A 17,407-nucleotide genomic window follows, 5' to 3' on the forward strand; every position below is an offset into this window, starting at 1 on the left:
TCCCAACACTTAGAATCTTTCAACATGCGTGTCTGCTTTTATTAAGGGATTGTTTAATAGGCAGCTGCTAGTCTGTCTACATCCAGTTTTTGCATCCAAGTAACTAGCTTGAGAAAGTTAAACCTAAAGCATTTAATATCCTACTGACATGTATTTACAATCCACTGAGTGCTGATTTACATCTCTATATGCTTAAAAATCCAGATAAAGCTGCTCTGCTCTCACCCGCTATGTCTCAGAATGCTGTTTCTTGAATGCAAAGTATACTTGCAGATCTTGGGAAATGAGCAGTATTGGGAGATTCAGTGCAAACTACATTTTGGGGAAGAACTTGAGAAAAATCTGACATGGGAGGAACTCCTAAATGAAAAGGACAGGACAGATACGTGTGCACAGATGGTGACTGACAGTACCATACTCCCAGGCTGGCTTATTAGTGCAGCCTCAGTGCCATGATAACATAGCTGTGCTGGACTAGAACTGGCTTATGCTCAGCAGCTGAGTGCGAATTGGCAATTGGTTGCACCCGTTTATGCTGACATGCATAAAGAAGGTGGGAAATCGTATGTGAGAGGACAGAGAAAAGGAAGCAACAATTATATATATCAAAAAAAAGTTCTGACAGTGGACTCAAGATTTTCTCTTTCCTTCTGTAAGTCTGCTTACATGGCTGAGTCACTCACCGTGCTCAAATCTCTTTTCCACTCCTGCAGGACCTTCCAGTTGACCGTCACAGTATTTAGGGCTAATGCACCAAAATACAGTCGCTTCTCTTAATTTGGCATCAGAATAAAAAGAGAAAGTGAGATTCCTACCCTGTCTCTGTCTGCTCTACTCTGTATAAAAGGAACTGGAGGGGCATTTCCCTCTGGTTAGACAGACTGGCACGGGGTTTGTGTCGGGGCAGGCTTGACAGATGCACAGCATTTGGAAACAGAGCTTGCTTTCTTGAGATTGCCAACTGCATGAACCAGAGCTGAATGATGCACTTCATGGCTGGAACAAAACCGGGAAGTCCCCAGCTTCCTCCAAGCCTTTGGAAAGAAAACACAAAGATAGGGCATCGAAGTCCTATGAGTTAAATTCCATACTAATACTTAATTTCTGAACAGGACTATTTATCCACACAGTTCAATGTTCTTTTTCAAAGGCATTTGGTTTAATTACCTTCCCTTTACAGGACCACTTTACTAATGGGGAGGCATAGAGCTGCTGAAGCTTGCCCAACAAGTCCAAGTTACAGAACTTGGAAGAGAATCTAGGTCTCTGAAGTCAAAGTCTGACACTCCAGCCACAAGTAGAATTTCAGCTAATATATGATAAATCTATTGGACTCAGGTCAATTAGTTTCAGACCCAAGAGCTCATCAATTTTAACCAAAATAAATAGATATTTTTATGAATACCTAATTTAAGAAAATCTCATTCAACTAAATAATATGACAATTCCCCCCAAAACACACACACTTGAGAACACAATACAATCCCAAATATCTGAGGTTAAGAAGACATTTCCTTGGCTGAGTCGGTTATATTCCCTAGTCCTCCATGTTCTTGCTCTGCCCTCTGAAGTGTAAATGAATTACTTGATACAAGACGAGCACATCTGTATTTTTTATAAAGTACAACAATTTATGGTCTGATTTTGGACATTAGACTCTGAGACCAGATTCATTTAGTTTTGAAAACATCACAGCAGGTTACCCAGCTGATAAACTGGTATTAACACTGCAGTTAAAAATACTTATCTGATAGATTGTTAGCCTGAAGGCACATACAACAAAGACTTTTACATATACCCTATATATACAATATGGAGCTCAGCTAAAACATTTTCTTCTCAGACTTTTGAATAGTGTCATACTATAATTTTCATTTAAATTTAAACTACATTTAAAATTAAAGTGGTGATCTCCAATGACCCATCACCAAGATAGAATAGCTTGGGGCAGGAATAGCTCCAATAAATTTAGCCTTCTGGGGGAGTTACACCAGAGGACCTTGCAAGAGGGTGTACCAGATTTGATTGCACTGTGGCTGCACACCTCTGACTTCTATCCAGGAACAGCTTACCTCCAATTTTAGAGGAGGTAGGCATTAACGGCTGTGTCTTAGGTCTGCAAGCCAAATCCAGCGTGGAGAGGGAAACTACCATTTTGTGGGAAAAATACTAGAATTTGAGAATGCAAATCTATGCAGTTTAATTCATTTGCAGATTCATGCTGATTCATTTAAGAAGAAAAGCAAATATGGAACACTGTTGATTTCCAAAAAATCAAGGTTTTGCTTCAGGAGGGAAGCACAACTGTCTGGTGTTTTCAAGACACAAATTTGCTGAGGAAGTGCTCTCCTCCCGCTCCAGCCTTTCCACAGATTGGCGATAATGCCTTCACAGGTCATTTGACTTCTCCTGGCAACTGACCTGCACTGAAGAAGTGCTTTGAGATCTTAAAATGAAGAAATGCTCATACCTAAAAAGCAGTTACCTTAATGATGCCCTTTAAAAGAGGCACTGCATGCTGCAGCTGATCTTTAGTATAAGTGTAATTGCATTATTGAATGTTGTAGATTGTGTTTTCATTCCTCTTCTGCATACGTTCACTATGACTTTCTGAGTAAAATAAACATCTGTGTGTAGTTGTGGAGCTGGGATTTTGTGTAAGTTATAGTGGATGACCTTCAATTTTTGGTTTTGCCTAACAACCTTACAAAACGTAATGTAAGCTACAACCCAACCTCACACTTTGACCTTTTAAAATTTACTTTTAAAATAGAGGTTATCTTTTATGCTGCAAATTATGCCTTTATCTCTTATAATCCCACAAGTCAGATATCACAGTCCCACTTCAATTATGCTAAACTCGTATGTTAATTTTAAATCATGTAACTTAATTCCTGGCAAAGCAGGCTGGTGATTTTCAAAATGTGGTTAATGAGGCAAAATACAATCTAGATTCTGCTACTGAGATCATCTGAATCCCTTAGGTTACTGAAGATGACTATGGAGAGGCTCTTCTTTACAAAAGTCTGGGTTAGCTTTTCAAAAAATGAATTTTTAAGTGCAGTTAGGGGCTATGAAACTTGAAGTTGAGCATACAAAGAAGTTAAATTACTTTCACTAGAGCCATAGAACAACAGCGCAGCTAAAACAATTATGCTTCTGTGCACATACACACTTTAAAGACCTTAAGTAGTGTCTGATGCCTATGTCCACAGATGCATGCAAATCAATGTCATTTTCCTTCTCATTTGCAGAAGCCAAACATTTGCTAATAACTTCTCTCACCACCCCCTCGTCTCAAACAAAGGCTTTAACTAAGACCAGTTAGTAGATGAAACCTTATAAGCTTGTGTATTTTTTTCAATACAAATATGCCCCCCTCCAAAATCTTTCATTCCCTGATCAGATAAGCTGAAAGTTTGTCACTCACTCAAGCTTAAGGTTAAACTCATGCTCTTCAGAGACTCTGTAATCTACTACTACTTATTTCTCTCAAATAAATAATTCATACGAAACTCATATATAAATTGATCTGCATTCTTTATTAGCATGTTAAATTTCTTTTTTTCTCAAACAAATTTTGAAATATATTAGTACATAATCGTTTCTTGTCTGTAGATTAACAACTAACTAACACACATTCACAACAGACAAGACAAAGAAAATATACAGACATCAAAAGGTCAGTGTACATTCACTTTTTATGTGACATCTTTAATGACCTGGAATATCTCCCTACAAAAGCAAGAGAAGTTCATTCAGAATTTGAGATGAGGATCAATACTTACAAGACCAGAGGACCTAGAGATCTCTGCCGCACCAGTGGAAAGATGCTGATACACCAAGGTAAAAACCTGAGTGAAAACTAAGGACTGACTTTGTTGTCACATAACTTAGGAGGCTGGATCACACAAAATTGAAACTCTGGCAGGATGTGCTCTTTAAGGTCCTAAGGCATATTCCCACTCAAGGGCAACAGTCTAAGTGCAAGGCCAAAATCAGAAAAGAATTATGCTCGGTAAAGACACAGGGAATTTCATCCTACCCAGTAACAGCCATAAAAAAGCATGACATACATGTGGTAGGTGCTGCAAGAATGCCTGAGACCAACTACAAGGAAACCTCTCTCCAGTGCCTTTTGCAAAGGGCCGTCATCGGCTGCAGGGCAGCTGCCTTCTCCCCACAGAAACCATGTTCCCAGCTCTGAGAATGGCACTGTAGATAAACCAGGAGGGATTTGTATTAAGGAAGAAGGTGAAAATCAGTCACAATCTTGAGAATTAAGGGGAAGATTTAGGGAGACACTATTAACCTGAGTTTATGTTTAGCTATCTCATCCCTTCCCCTAAATGCTTCTGGGGTGACCATCTGTGGGTCCAGCTAGACATGGCAATGGCTCACACAAGTAAACCTGGGCACATGCACGTGTCTGGGGCACTCTGCTAGGTCCTGTTCAGTGCTGAGCATCAGCTCCTGTCCTCACCACCTGGTGAAGATAGTTTGTGGGGTTTTTCTTTTTCCCTCTCTTTGCTTCAAGGCCCCCAGGGAATGGGCTGGCTTCTGCTACAGGTGTGGCCAGCTGGTAGCCAAACGCAGCATGACCTCTGCTCCCCAGTGTGCTCTTGTCCTTCCCACTCGGAGGAGCTCAGCCTGCCTTGGAGAGATGTGCGGAGCATGCTATGCTACGCAGTGGTACTCTGGAGGCTGGAAGGGGCTTTTTTCCTCCTTCTAAGGAGAAAACAGAGAGAAACAAGCAGCGAAGACACAGCAGGAAATGGTCTCTCCTTTCAGCAAAGGCCCTTGATTAGTCCTGTGGAAACACCGAAGCCATGCACCTGTATGGCATGAGGGGAAAGGACAGCAATAGTTTTAATAGTGAACACTTGTCAAAAACAGGGGACAAATACTATTTTACTTGCATCAGTTTCCTGTCAGACTGTTTCCTTATTCTATAAATTGTTAAGTCAAGATGCCGGAGCCAAACACCCCAGATCATACGGTATCCAAACCGGACGTCACCTTTATCTCGGAAGGGCAGCCATAGGGATTTCTCCCCATCCATTTTACAGAGACTTCTCTTTCTCCTAGGACACTCTACTCTGGCCATCCTACAACATCATGTGCCACCGTGGATCACAGGAACAACTGCATATATCAGTTAGACAGCACTTGAGGGAGGAGAGGGAAGAGCGGAGGAGGAAAGGCACTTATCCTTTTACAACAAAGACTGGGACTCTGCACACAAACTGCTTCTAGGGCTCATCACCAATACCCATCCTGCTGTTAACCCCTGGGCTTTGCTGGATGCTGACAAAGCAGAAAGGACAGCAAAATGCAGGAGACTCCTCAAAGCTCTGGGGGAAAAAAAGTAGTCCATGGATTTGGGAGGCGATATCGGCATATGTGATCCAACACTGGCAGACACAGAGGGGTCACAGCAATTGCACTGTGCTTCTCAGTAGAAGGTCCTATTGCCAACACCTAAGACTTTACCCTACCACTTAATATGAAGACTTGCTTGAATACCGGAACCACAGCGTGCTTCATGTGGCTGCCTCCACTGCAAATTAAAACATTAATTTTAATAGTATGTGTCAGTTCCCTGAGAGGAGGGTCATTTTTTGTGTCATCTGAGGTGCATCAGTCAAAATGGGGTTGTGGTCCATGACTCTGGATCACTGGCTTACCAAAATCTCTTCTGCACAACAGCTGGCTGCTGCATTACTTGTAGATTTTATGCATTTGTATTCGAGAGCATCCTTCAGTAAAATACAGTCAGTTCTGAAAACAGCTACAGTCTGATGGTAATCATACAACCATGCCTTATAACTGAGAATACTGCAAACATTTTAGAAAATTAGTCAATGCTTTCTTTTATTAATAAGCTACAGAAAGTAAAAAATACATTCAAAAATAGTTTCAAAAAAATTTCTAAAACAGAAACAATCATGCTATTTTGAATGCTTTTTTCTTAAACCATTAAAAGAACATTAGGTAAGCTAATGTAACAGCTGGCTGCGCTACTGCTTCCACAACATAATCTATAATGGTAAAAGCAGCTTTTTCCGGGCATTTTAGTGCAATTTATGCTGTTTACAGGTCTTTTTTGTGCATTTTCCTATAATTTTATGTCAATTGATGTCACTCTAGTTTATAAAATCTCCACTAAGTCAAGACAACTCCACTTAGCAGTCACTTTGTTTCCTTTCAGGGCTAACATCAAAGTAGTTGTTTTGAATCCTGAAATGATAAATATCTAATAGAAGCCTGAAGCTATTCTGGTGCTATACAACTGGTAATGTATAATTGAACATTAAGTAATCTAAGTAGTAGAAGTCATAGGTCAGCTGTCTCTCCTGCTTAGACAATTTCTTTAAGTATTGCCTCACTACTTCTGCATTTGTTCTTTCATCAGAGGAATGTCGGTCTTTGAAATTAGGAAACTTCAGCTCAGCTGGGGCACCTACCAGCTGCAAGAAGTAATTGGCATCTTCTTCCAGGGTTTCAAACTTTCCTATAAAATCATAGTTGATGAGACAGGGATAGCACAGCTTACTAACTTGCTCCCAGTGTATGTCCATTCCTACTGGTCGATGGGAATCTAACAAATACTGGATAAACTCTTTGAACTTAACTCCTGATCCTGTTTTCAATGCCTCTTCATTTGCATTTTGCCTGTATTTCTTAATTATTGCCTTCCCAAATACTGGATGGTAATAGCTGTTTGGATGTTCAAATTTATCCCTGAATGCAGATACCAGTCTTTCCATTGGATCACGTACAAATATAGTCTTAGTGTAAGTGTTCAAACGTGTGTATATCCCTTTTAGGTCATAACTGTCTAGTTTCTTTAGATGCTTACCATAGTGCACATCATCATGAGAAATGTTGTGTGCTGAAGCGGCAAGTCCATTGAGCACCATGAGAACTCTCTTCCAGTTGGAGCAGCCTGCTTTAGGCACTTCACAGTACAGGATCTTGTGTCTATCCTCCACATAAATCCTTGACACCACATGCACAAGGTGGGTTCGCAGCTTCTTCCTGCTGTTATATTCTTTACAGAAGCCATGAAGGAAGGATCTGCGTTTTTCCTGGACACCATCAACATCCTTCCACTTGTCTCCCTTGATTAAACTCTTGTTTAAAGGGCGCATTGCAGGGGGTAAATACACCTCTCTGAACTGGCTGAGAAACGACTCGGTCTTCTTCTGCTGGTCAAACAGCTGGCTTGCCAAGGAGACAGCTACCACAGCAAAAGGGTCAGCCTTCCCCTGCGAATGCGTGCCCCCCGAGGCCACCATCTTTTGCTTGCTGAGGCAAGCAGGAGTGCTCCTGTTCTTGGCTGCTCTCCTTGGCTCCCCAGGAGGTGGGAGCTTGAAATCCTGCAAACATTGAGAGAACGAGAGTTTAAAATGCAGCGACAGCACAGCTGAGCTCATCCACATCGTAACAGTGACAAGAACAGTGGTGCTCATTCATGGGCGTGCATGCGCGTTGGTAAGGCAAATTTAGTACTGCAAGTTCTATTTGAACCGCTTGATTGATACATCTAATTTAGCAACAAGCTGGGCTAATTATTGAAAAATATGCTTCTGAAGCTTACCTGTTAGTGAACAGTAGGTCCTCCTACAAAAATAAATAGCTTAAGCCTTTTAAGAAATCAGAAGAGGTTCACCCAGGGAGGCTCACAGCCCTGCTAGAGGTGACCAGGTGCTTCTCCATACCTAATACATTTTTCCCCTATGACAGCGCTGGTTGACTTGCACTGGTGTTAACAGCTTTCCACAGTGCACTGGCACAGCGAAGCTAGCAGCTGCTTCATCTACTTTTACTAGTGTGACTTGGAGCAGGCCTTGTTACTCAGTGGTTGCAAGGCCGGTGCTTGTGGTAGGGGAACAACACTATGGTTCCTAAATAACTAACATCAGGTAGTTTGAGCAGGATATAGTGACAGAGGAAATCCCGCTCCATAAAGGGCCACTTCCTGCTTCCCTACCGATAGATCATGGAAGTGGGATGCACCTGCCTACATGCAGGTACCTGCAGTATCAATGTCTGCATCTGATCCAGCTGCTTTCACAGGTGACGGGACAAAATAGCAGCTTTTAGAGCTTATTTCATCTGATCTATTTAAACATCAACATCAATGACATCAGCTACCTAAGTGCCAACCAATGACCCTGCCAAGAGTGTGAAAAGATGGGACTTTCCTCCCAAACACTTCTTCTAACATTTCCAGCTTTTGTGGAACAGAAATGGCAAAGCTTGGATCTGTGTTTTGTTGTCTCCAGGGTAAATAACTTGCAAGTTGACCAAAGATTTTCTTGCAGTTTGGGTATTGCTGTTTTCTCATCCTCAAGTGAGTTCTCTTGTGTCTATTTAGGCTTGTATAATCTTTCTCCTTTCAGTAGGCAAGTCGGCAGCATTAGGAGGTGTATCCAGCTGCCTATTCTCATTACGCTTCCTGAGAAATGAGAAGCTGGTCAACAGGTTTTTAAACTTCTCAGGGCAAATAAAAGGTAGCCAAAAGCCACAGTTAGATGGACAGGCACACACGGATTGCCTGATTTCGTAAGTCTAATTTTTTTAAATGAGTGTAATAAAACTTCTCCCATAAACTGATTGAATGTTTACTGGCAAGTTGATTTGTGGACTGGCAGACCGCTAAGTGTGGATTTGGGGGACAGGAAATTCATAGCCAATTCAAAAAAAGCTGTTAAAATTCAGAGGAATAATCTGAGAAAAGGGAATGCATGGAACACAGATCTGAATGCCAGTTTGAAATAAGGCCTGCAGAAAAACAAGCAGTTCCAAGAAAAGTTAGCCTATCTTGCAGTATAATAATTTCCAGTGACAAAAAGAACACTGGGGAATCAGGCTATTCTGAACTGCCACAAACCTTTAAGTACCAGCTCCCTGTTTTCACTGAACCTCAGTTCAGTAAAGTGATTTTTGTATTGATGAAAGCAAATAGAAGAACAGAGCTGTTCAGAACCTGCACATCTGAGAGCGAGTGCACACTGGTGTTTATAGAGTTGCAATAGGCTACTTGAATTGTTTCAGTTTGGCCTGGTTTGCTTCTCTGATATGATCTAATTTTTAATTCTGTTGTCTAATGTTTCATTCTTTAAAAAACTAAAATGCATGTGCCTAGAGATTTATCCCTTCTGTTGCAGGATGGAAAGAATTCAGGAGCATGGTTAGTTTATAATAACAGGACGTAGTACTAATAGTAAAACAGGGGAGGTCTGTGAGCCTAACGAGAATTTCAGCATCACAGTGAATGACACCTTATAAATGCTAACACAGAACCACAGGCTTGCAAATAAAAGGAAATGAAATCTTTTGACCTTAAAAGGAAAATCTGGAATTTAAAAAGATGAAAATGTGTATGGTATACACAGACACCAACTACACAATACAAGGCTCAACAAAGGTAGGAATAAATTTATACTATGATGACAAAGTTACTGAAGATCATGGATTTATCAGCTCAGTTCTTGTAGAAATTTTATAATTCAGAAGACAGTCTCCAAATATATCTGATTGGATTGAGGCTCCCGTAAACAGAGAAAATTCAAAGAGGAAAATAGTACCTCATATCTTCCTAAGGTATGTAATCTGAATTTAGGAGTCTACTTCAGGGGATAGCGCAAAAACACATAAACCAGCTGAGTATCAAAGTAAATCCACTACAATGAGGCATACACTTCAGAGGAAAGTTCAGGCTTCTTCTGATTCAGTCTAACATTTTGACTAGTGGAGAGCTGCCTTGGTTCCACCAGGCCAGGTGAAAAAAAGGAAGACCAAAACATTTGTGGTCTATATTTTGTTCCATTTCAAACAGTCTGCCTTGGATCCAGGACCAACCTCAGAAGATAACCTGAGGAGACACCAAAACAGGATGGCATTTCAGTTTTAGCAACTGTGAATACAGCTATAGGACTATAGGAACCACTACTGAAAGATTTTTCATGGGATTAAAAACTTCAGAAAAGAATAGGCAGAACAAATCAGAGAGATCTCAGGTAACACCCTAAAGGAACAACATATGCACAGTGGGAGTCACTTGAAAGGGGTTCCCTCTAAGCAAGATGCGGCAAAACAAGAAAGAATGTCTCAGGAAGAAAAAGCCCCAAACAGAAGGGAAAAAAGACCTAGCGGAAAAACAATGACATGGAAGTTCTGAGGACAAAAAAAAAAAAGATTATGTAAAATACTATTAGTTGCTTCCCCTCTCTGCTTCCCCTTCTCCTTGACATACATATCCCATAGTGAATACAACAATAATGGCTAATAAACGTTATTATAAGCTCCACAAGGAATTGTGTGCTTGCAGGAAATGCTGGCTGCAACATGCTGTATCTAAACAAGGGAAAAGGATGGTGATGATAATTTTTAAAGGCATACTGCCAGCTGCTATGGAAGTTTTCCAACTCAAAAAAGATTAAACCTATGTATATACCTGCCTTAGTTAACTGGATTAAGTAACTAGTAACACTGAGATGAATCAAGGAATGAATCAAGCTTGCTTTTGATGACAGATACTTAACTGAAAAGATTTTTTAGGAAATTAATAGGAACTATTGAATAGGTAGTGCCATATTTCTTAAACAAAACTACCTAAAAATCCAGTATATTTAGCTGAAAGCCACATGCTTTGAAAGGATTTTAATATTTTAAAATATTAGGCTTACACAAAGTGAGGTGCCTTCTTTGGCTTCCTCTTGGTGCTAGTGATTTTTCAGTGCCCATGTTATGGCACTGAATGCCATGACACCTTAAAGACCTGAACATCTCCATGTCACACCGACTTGTTTTCAGAGTGGAAATGGGAAAACAAGAAAACCTCCAAAATAAATAACCGTTTTTTAAAAAGACATGGTCATTATACCTAACAGTCCTCTTCACAAGCTGCTGAGCAGCATTATTTTTAAAAATGCCTGAATGAATACCAACAATAGGCACCAAATAGATAAATCCCTATCAGTCGCTATCTCTGGATCCAGATCATCCCGTGCAAAAGCTTCTACCACATACTGTTTGAGACACGGGTCCAAGAACAGAGATGGCCATTCAAAGCTTCCTAAAGAGCAAGGATGTTTGGGATCTAAGTTGCATGGGCAATGAGCTCTGTGGTCACCTTGGACAGAAGCAAAGCTGTCCTTGAGACATGCTGACAACCTATGGAGCAGATTGCGTACCTGAGAATTAAAATTCAGTGAAGTGGTGCATCCTTGCCAGTAATTATGCAGAGTGCCATGTTCTCTCTTTGCACTTATGCATATGAAAGGAAGTCATGAAATGGCCATAAGTCTAATTTAGAAGAGTATGCACATAACCTCTGTCTTCCTTTGGCTAAACAGGCACTGAAGAAAGACTTAAAAATTAGTTTAAATACAAAGAAAAAAGGAATTGAACAGAGTCTCAGTGTGGTGTTTGGCTACTGGCAGGCAGCTCAGTGAAGCTGCTGCAACAAAAGGCATTTCTGAGGTCATTAATGGGTTCACAGATTTTTTTCTACATTTTTATTGCAGGAGATTCCCTGCTCCTCCCCTATTCACAAAAGGATTTCTCCTCACTGTAGAAATAAGTAGCTAATACCTTCTTTTATGCACATCGAAACTGTCCTTTCCCCCTTAGTACCTTCACAAGCCACTGAAGTGGAAGAGATTGACTACTGCCAAGAATGGTTAAGACTCATCCAATTACGCTTTGTGGTAGTTTTACAATGCACTGGTGGGATCTCATCTAGACAGTTTGTAATTAGAGCATCCTGCCATGCAAAAAGATAATGATGTATTGGGAAGAATGATATTCCAGGGCTGATTTACAAAGATTTAATGGTTTGCAGTGCAGACAGCGCTGTATTTTCTAAATGTTTTAGTGTTGGATCTTCATTTTTACTATCCAAAATAATAAAATTAAGTGAGCCCAATAGAAAATGTGGGGTAGAGAAAGAAAGAAAGATTCTGTTATATCGTGCTCTTCTGTGCTGCTAAATAACTACACTTCAGGTATTAGTAATGTCTGGTCTGTTTCTCAACATCTAGCTAATATATCTTCTGTCCTGTAACACAGGCTGCCTCAAATAGTCTTTATGATGCTCCTTAGGGGCAACTGCATGAATTACCTTGGAGTACACTGTACTCTGCTTTTCACTGGGGTTTCATTTTCACCATTATTTTCACTAGTCAAGTGACTGTGGCAGGTTTGAGTGCCCCAAGGACTCTCTCAGCACTATTATATTAAATACCTAATGCGAGTGCTCTGCAAACATGGGTGTTCAAAAGTGATAAAAACGTCACTTCATTCCTTAAGACAAGAGCAGGCTGGAAATATTTTTTCCAAATGAAACTTATGAAAGACAGATATTCATAAGGAAGGAATATTTGTGGCTTCTGGACAAAGATCAACCCTAGGCAGGGGTTCTGCAGTACACACTCGCAGAAACCTACATATGATGGAGGACATAGCCCCTTACTGATGAAGCGACAGGGGTTAGAAATACAGTATACGCGTGGAGCACCCTGTATCTAATCTTATATTCCAGTCCTTTAGTACTAGCTATACTGAGGCAGTACCAAAGTTCAGCATGAACTGAGATCATTAGATATGTTACTTCAGTGTATAAACATATTTCTTCACATTGCTTCTAACATGAGGATTATATCACAATGACCACCTAATTTCAGGATCCTACTTGTTTCCCTAGGATCTCTCTGTAGAAACCAAACAGAGAAAGGGGCTCTTCTGAGACAAGGTTTGTTATCTGACTCACTCTCTGACTCCTCATTGATTAGGGAGCACAGGGAGATCAACCTCCAAATTCAGGTCTTTAAACACAGGCAATATGAATACTGATGAACTGTAAAAGAAATCTTCTTACTTGGATTGTAGGTAGATGTGAGTCTTTGAAAAGATAATATATAATTTCAACCTGAACACTTAATTGGGCACAACTAGAAGGATTTCATCAGTAGAGGTCCATGACTTGTGGCAGCTGGAGGTCAGAATTAACATGTAGTTCAAATATAGGGAAAAACTTTCATGACTCCCACCTCCAGCATGCACCAGTGAAGCCTGCAGCTATTGCTACCTCACTTTCTTAAGTGAAAAAACATGTAAAACAATACATACCATGCACGTTCAAGTTTTTTTGAGCTTGCCAAAAGTAGAGACCATCCTTAACCTTTTTGTGCTAGAATAGTATTTGCTAAGCAGAATTTGGAATGGCCAGACTCCTCAATTGCAATGCTATCCGAGGCAACAAGGACATATGCTCATCACTTTCCCACATCAGAGAAACTGTGTAGCGTAAAGTTGGTAAGCTAAACAAGTCCCTAAAGGAGCTCTTGGGGGGGAAACAACTCAAGTAGTCACCCAATGAAGGATGGCAGCAAGTGACAGGAAATATGTGCTAATGAGGTGCTTCACCTTCCATGCAGTGGAAATAAACCTCTTGATTTATCACTCATGCTTAAAACAGCTACTCTGGAGATAAGCACCACTAGCCCCTCTCCTCCCAGTGGAGTAATGAATTTTTGACTTACCCAATTTATTCAAGAAAAATCATCACTGCTACATTCCTCACAAGCCAGAGTTCACACACGTACTGCTTGTGAACAGTGCAAATTCAGTAGAGGTGCTTCTTTCAGAGAGACATAATATTGCCTTGTGGTTTATACAGAATTCCATTACAAAAGAGAAAGAATAGTACATTTGTGCTTTGAACTTTCATAGCTCCTTCTGTCCCTAAAGTTCTCAAAAGATCACAAAATAGCAGCAAACTTATCTTTCCTCCAGATTAAGATCTAGGAATATTTCTTACATGGCACCACCATTCATAAGCCTGACAGGCAAAGTTTTACTATGATAAACACAACATTTTCCTATAACATATGTATCACTAGAACATATGCACTTGTACTAAACATTTCTATGATTAATAAACAAGTGAGAAGAAGAAAAAATAAAAAAGAAATGAGCATATGAGATGATCAGCGCTTCCTGGACAGAAAGAGGCAAATATTATATTTTGAGTTCAAAAACAGTTTGGTTAAAGAGAGGTACTTATGAACACCAAGTCAGACACAAAAGAGAATAACAAATGGTAATAATAATAAAAAAAATACAGCAGCTAAGTTTTAATTAACAGATACAGATAATTTTAAATGCTGCTTTCTGAAAGCATTTAGAAAACACAGCTGGTGAGTCAGTGGTTATTTCCCCTTGAATCTGTTAGCAGAAGGCCATGCAGTCTCACTGACAGGGTGACTTGGAGTTACAGCAAGGCGACAGACAAAGGGAGTGACAAGGAAGAAGAGGGCAGGAGGAGGGAGTTCTTTTTTTTAATGTGGTGTGGCAGTATGTCAGGAAATGAGCCGATGTGGAAAAGTCTGAAGGAGCAGCACCAACCCAGCGCTGGTTTTAGGGGTGTGCAACCCAGGAGCACAGGCCATGTGGAAAGTGGAGAGGTCCAACAGGACAGGATAAATAGTAATGCAAGTCATTCAACGAGGGGACTGAGGGAACCCATTTTCAATGTTTGTCCAAGGCCTTCCCAGATACAGCGCAGGTGCTGCTTTGGGCTCCCCTCCTCTCCTGCCCTTATACACAGAAAGCACAAAGTCACCCAGGCTAATGAAGCAAGACAGTCTGCACAAGCCATCTCAACAAGCTGATTCATATGGTCAGCAACCTCAATGAAGGAAATGAATCTCTAATTTTACTTGCCAATTCTTGTTCAAATCTGGAGTTAATTCCCTCCTGTATCTGCCCTCATGGGCAAAACCTTTGATTTCTCCAAAACATGCTCAAAAAGGTAAGGCTAAGAAAGATCAAGGCACAGTCCAATAGAAAAAGTCCCAGATAAGATGCCACGGTTATCAGAAACTTGCAAGGTCACGTAAATGTGTGTGACAGATTAAAGATTCACCAAGACAACAACAACAAAGTGTTGACATTAAAAATAACTGCCCCACCCCCCTTATTACTAAGTCATCATCTTTAGCTTACTGGAGATGTCTCAAGGTCAACAGTAATGATTATGTGCCTTCTGGATAGCACAGTGCCGAAGGTACCTCTCTAGCTTTCCAGCAATGGTTTAATGGGTCTGGGTTTCTTCACTGCACAACCCACAGATTTTTAAATAATCATAGAGCTGTTACAACTTCTGTTTAGACAGAGGCTGCATCCAGTTCACACAGAGTGCTTGTCTTGAGATATGTTGTTAAAATGCTTTGTTAGTATTAAAAAAAAAAAAAAAAGTAACTTTCAGATGGCCAAGTTCACCCTTGCCTCCTTCCTATGCAGCCTTGCTCATTTTGGGTACAAATAATCTACCATGTTTCAACAGTTTTTAATTCTGAGCTCTGTCCTTCTCTTTTCCATATTCTATTAATGAAACCTAAGTCAGCCACTGCAGTCAGTGACCAGAAATCTTCACTCAGTAGTCACTCTGATTTCTATATAGAATAATAGGAACTCAGCGTAAAGCAGCTTAAACAATGTGAAATTCAAAATGGACTCAAACTAAGCACAAAAATACTCATTTTATGAAGGAGGATATTAGAAAAAAAGATTCTCCAGTTCCACTGACTGGTAGGTTTATTTTATATATATAGGGAGTTTAAATCTGAAGATGACAGATTTTCAGGTAATCTCAATATATTACACATTGGTCTCATATTTGAGCTCATTAAATAATGTGCTGATTTTCGTAACTTAAAGCACAGAAGCAAGTCAAATAATCTAAACAGCTCTCTCTGTTGACAAATGCAATTCTCAAAATCATCACTTCCAACTATATGGTATTTCATATAAACAGTCATATTACGAAGAGGAAAATAAATAATGCCTCTTGCATGTTCACAACTCAAGCCACACAGGCATTTCTGAGCACACATCATGTTTTAAGCAATATCTGTTTTCTTTCCCAAAACAAGGACTGACACCTGAGGCTAGACACCAACATTTCTCTATCCAGAGGTAGCAGGGACAGCATCCTGGCAGCTGGTGGTTAGAGCACCCACCCCACAACAGGAGACCCTGTCTGCCTGAGCAGGTTCAACATGCATCTCTTGGGAGGGTGATCAGACTCTGGGACATGTAACTCTGGAGGCTGTAAGCTTGGATCACCTTAGACAGAGGGAGCAAGTGAACCTGCATTTCCCTAGATCAGGGATGACTGCTCTAGTCACTGACTTACTTTGCAAAGACATGCCAATGCTGTTTCAAGACAACAGCCTGGCATGTCTGTGCTTCATGCAATCTGTCAGGTATGAGCTTTTCTGCTGATACGAGCATTTCTGGATTCCTAGAGGAGGCCTGGGTTGGATCAGTCCTGCCAACACCGGGGCTCATCCACACACACAGAGGAACAAGCCTGCCAGGCTCAGCTGCCCATCCTGGTAGGTGACAAATGAGCAGAGGTTATCAGAGCTCTAGATCTAGGCTGAATTTTGGAATTCAATTGAGACTGAATTTTTCATTTTCCTTCCTAATCTGCCCTCCTGAACTACAATGAAGACTCAGTTGTTTAAATAGGGGCTTAGATGTTCTTCTGAATAACCACATGTGGAGCTTGGATGCCTATTAACATACCTGCATTCACAACCAGGGCAAAGAGCATGTGTTATAAGGGGAAACAATGCAATTCTAGGCACAAAGGGCTTTGAATCGGGTACCAAATCCTTTCCAACAATTACTTTAAAAGAATTATTTCAGCTGCGAACATTAAGCTACAAACAAGCTGTTCAACAAGCTGCTCTTACAAGCAGCGAAACAAGTGATGGCCTAGTTTTGCAGGGGCTTGTATCATATTTCCCCTATCGTGCGTCTCCCTGGCCAGCACTCTCAGCTCCTGTGCTTCCCCATCTCCCAGCAGCAGGCAACACGGAGGCCGTACAGCCACATTCAGGCTCCCCGCCCAGCCCTTGGCCGCCTCCTGAAACAGATATGCAGCTGCGATATGACTGATTGCCTTTTCCTCAGTGAGGACAATATTTTCTCCTCTAACTAGCTGCCACTCTGCACATCTTTGAGCTCTCTTCTTAGCTCCTCATCAGAGTAGGCTAAAATTGGCCCTGGTTTCAAACGTTAGTGGGGAAGCACTGACAGGCAGATAGCCAGACAATGTGCCTGAGAAAGCTTCCCTAGGGAGCCAAGGGCATTTATAACCAGAAAGATGTAAAAATGAAGACAAATAAACAACCGTACTCCTTCCCCACAAAACTCACCATCCCTTTTGAGAAGAGAGGCTTGTAATATAACGCTGTACTGTTGTGCACATGGCAATACTTCTCACATTAGTGGCTGCAGTAAGATCCACAGGGATTTTTTGCTGGTAAACAGAATCCATTTCCATCTTATCTGCAGGTAAACATACTTATTTTCCAGCATAAGC

At 40.8% G+C, this 17,407-nt stretch overlaps 1 protein-coding gene across 10 annotated transcripts in view; it reads right to left on the minus strand.

Annotated features, from left to right (window-relative positions):
- Positions 1-3,810: 3,810 nt before the first annotated feature.
- Positions 3,811-17,407, minus strand: part of CHST9 (carbohydrate sulfotransferase 9) — a 94,098-nt gene continuing 80,501 nt past the window's right edge. For all 10 annotated transcript variants that reach the window (XM_064507342.1, XM_026095958.2, XM_064507346.1 and 7 more), the window contains one exon: positions 3,811-7,382. In XM_064507342.1, coding sequence (XP_064363412.1) covers positions 6,285-7,382 — 1,098 coding nt within the window. In that variant the 3' untranslated portion in view covers positions 3,811-6,284. The remainder of the gene's footprint in view (positions 7,383-17,407) is intronic.

The sequence above is a fragment of the Dromaius novaehollandiae genome, chromosome 2, assembly GCF_036370855.1.
Source record: "Dromaius novaehollandiae isolate bDroNov1 chromosome 2, bDroNov1.hap1, whole genome shotgun sequence".
Classification (NCBI taxonomy): domain Eukaryota; kingdom Metazoa; phylum Chordata; class Aves; order Casuariiformes; family Dromaiidae; genus Dromaius; species Dromaius novaehollandiae.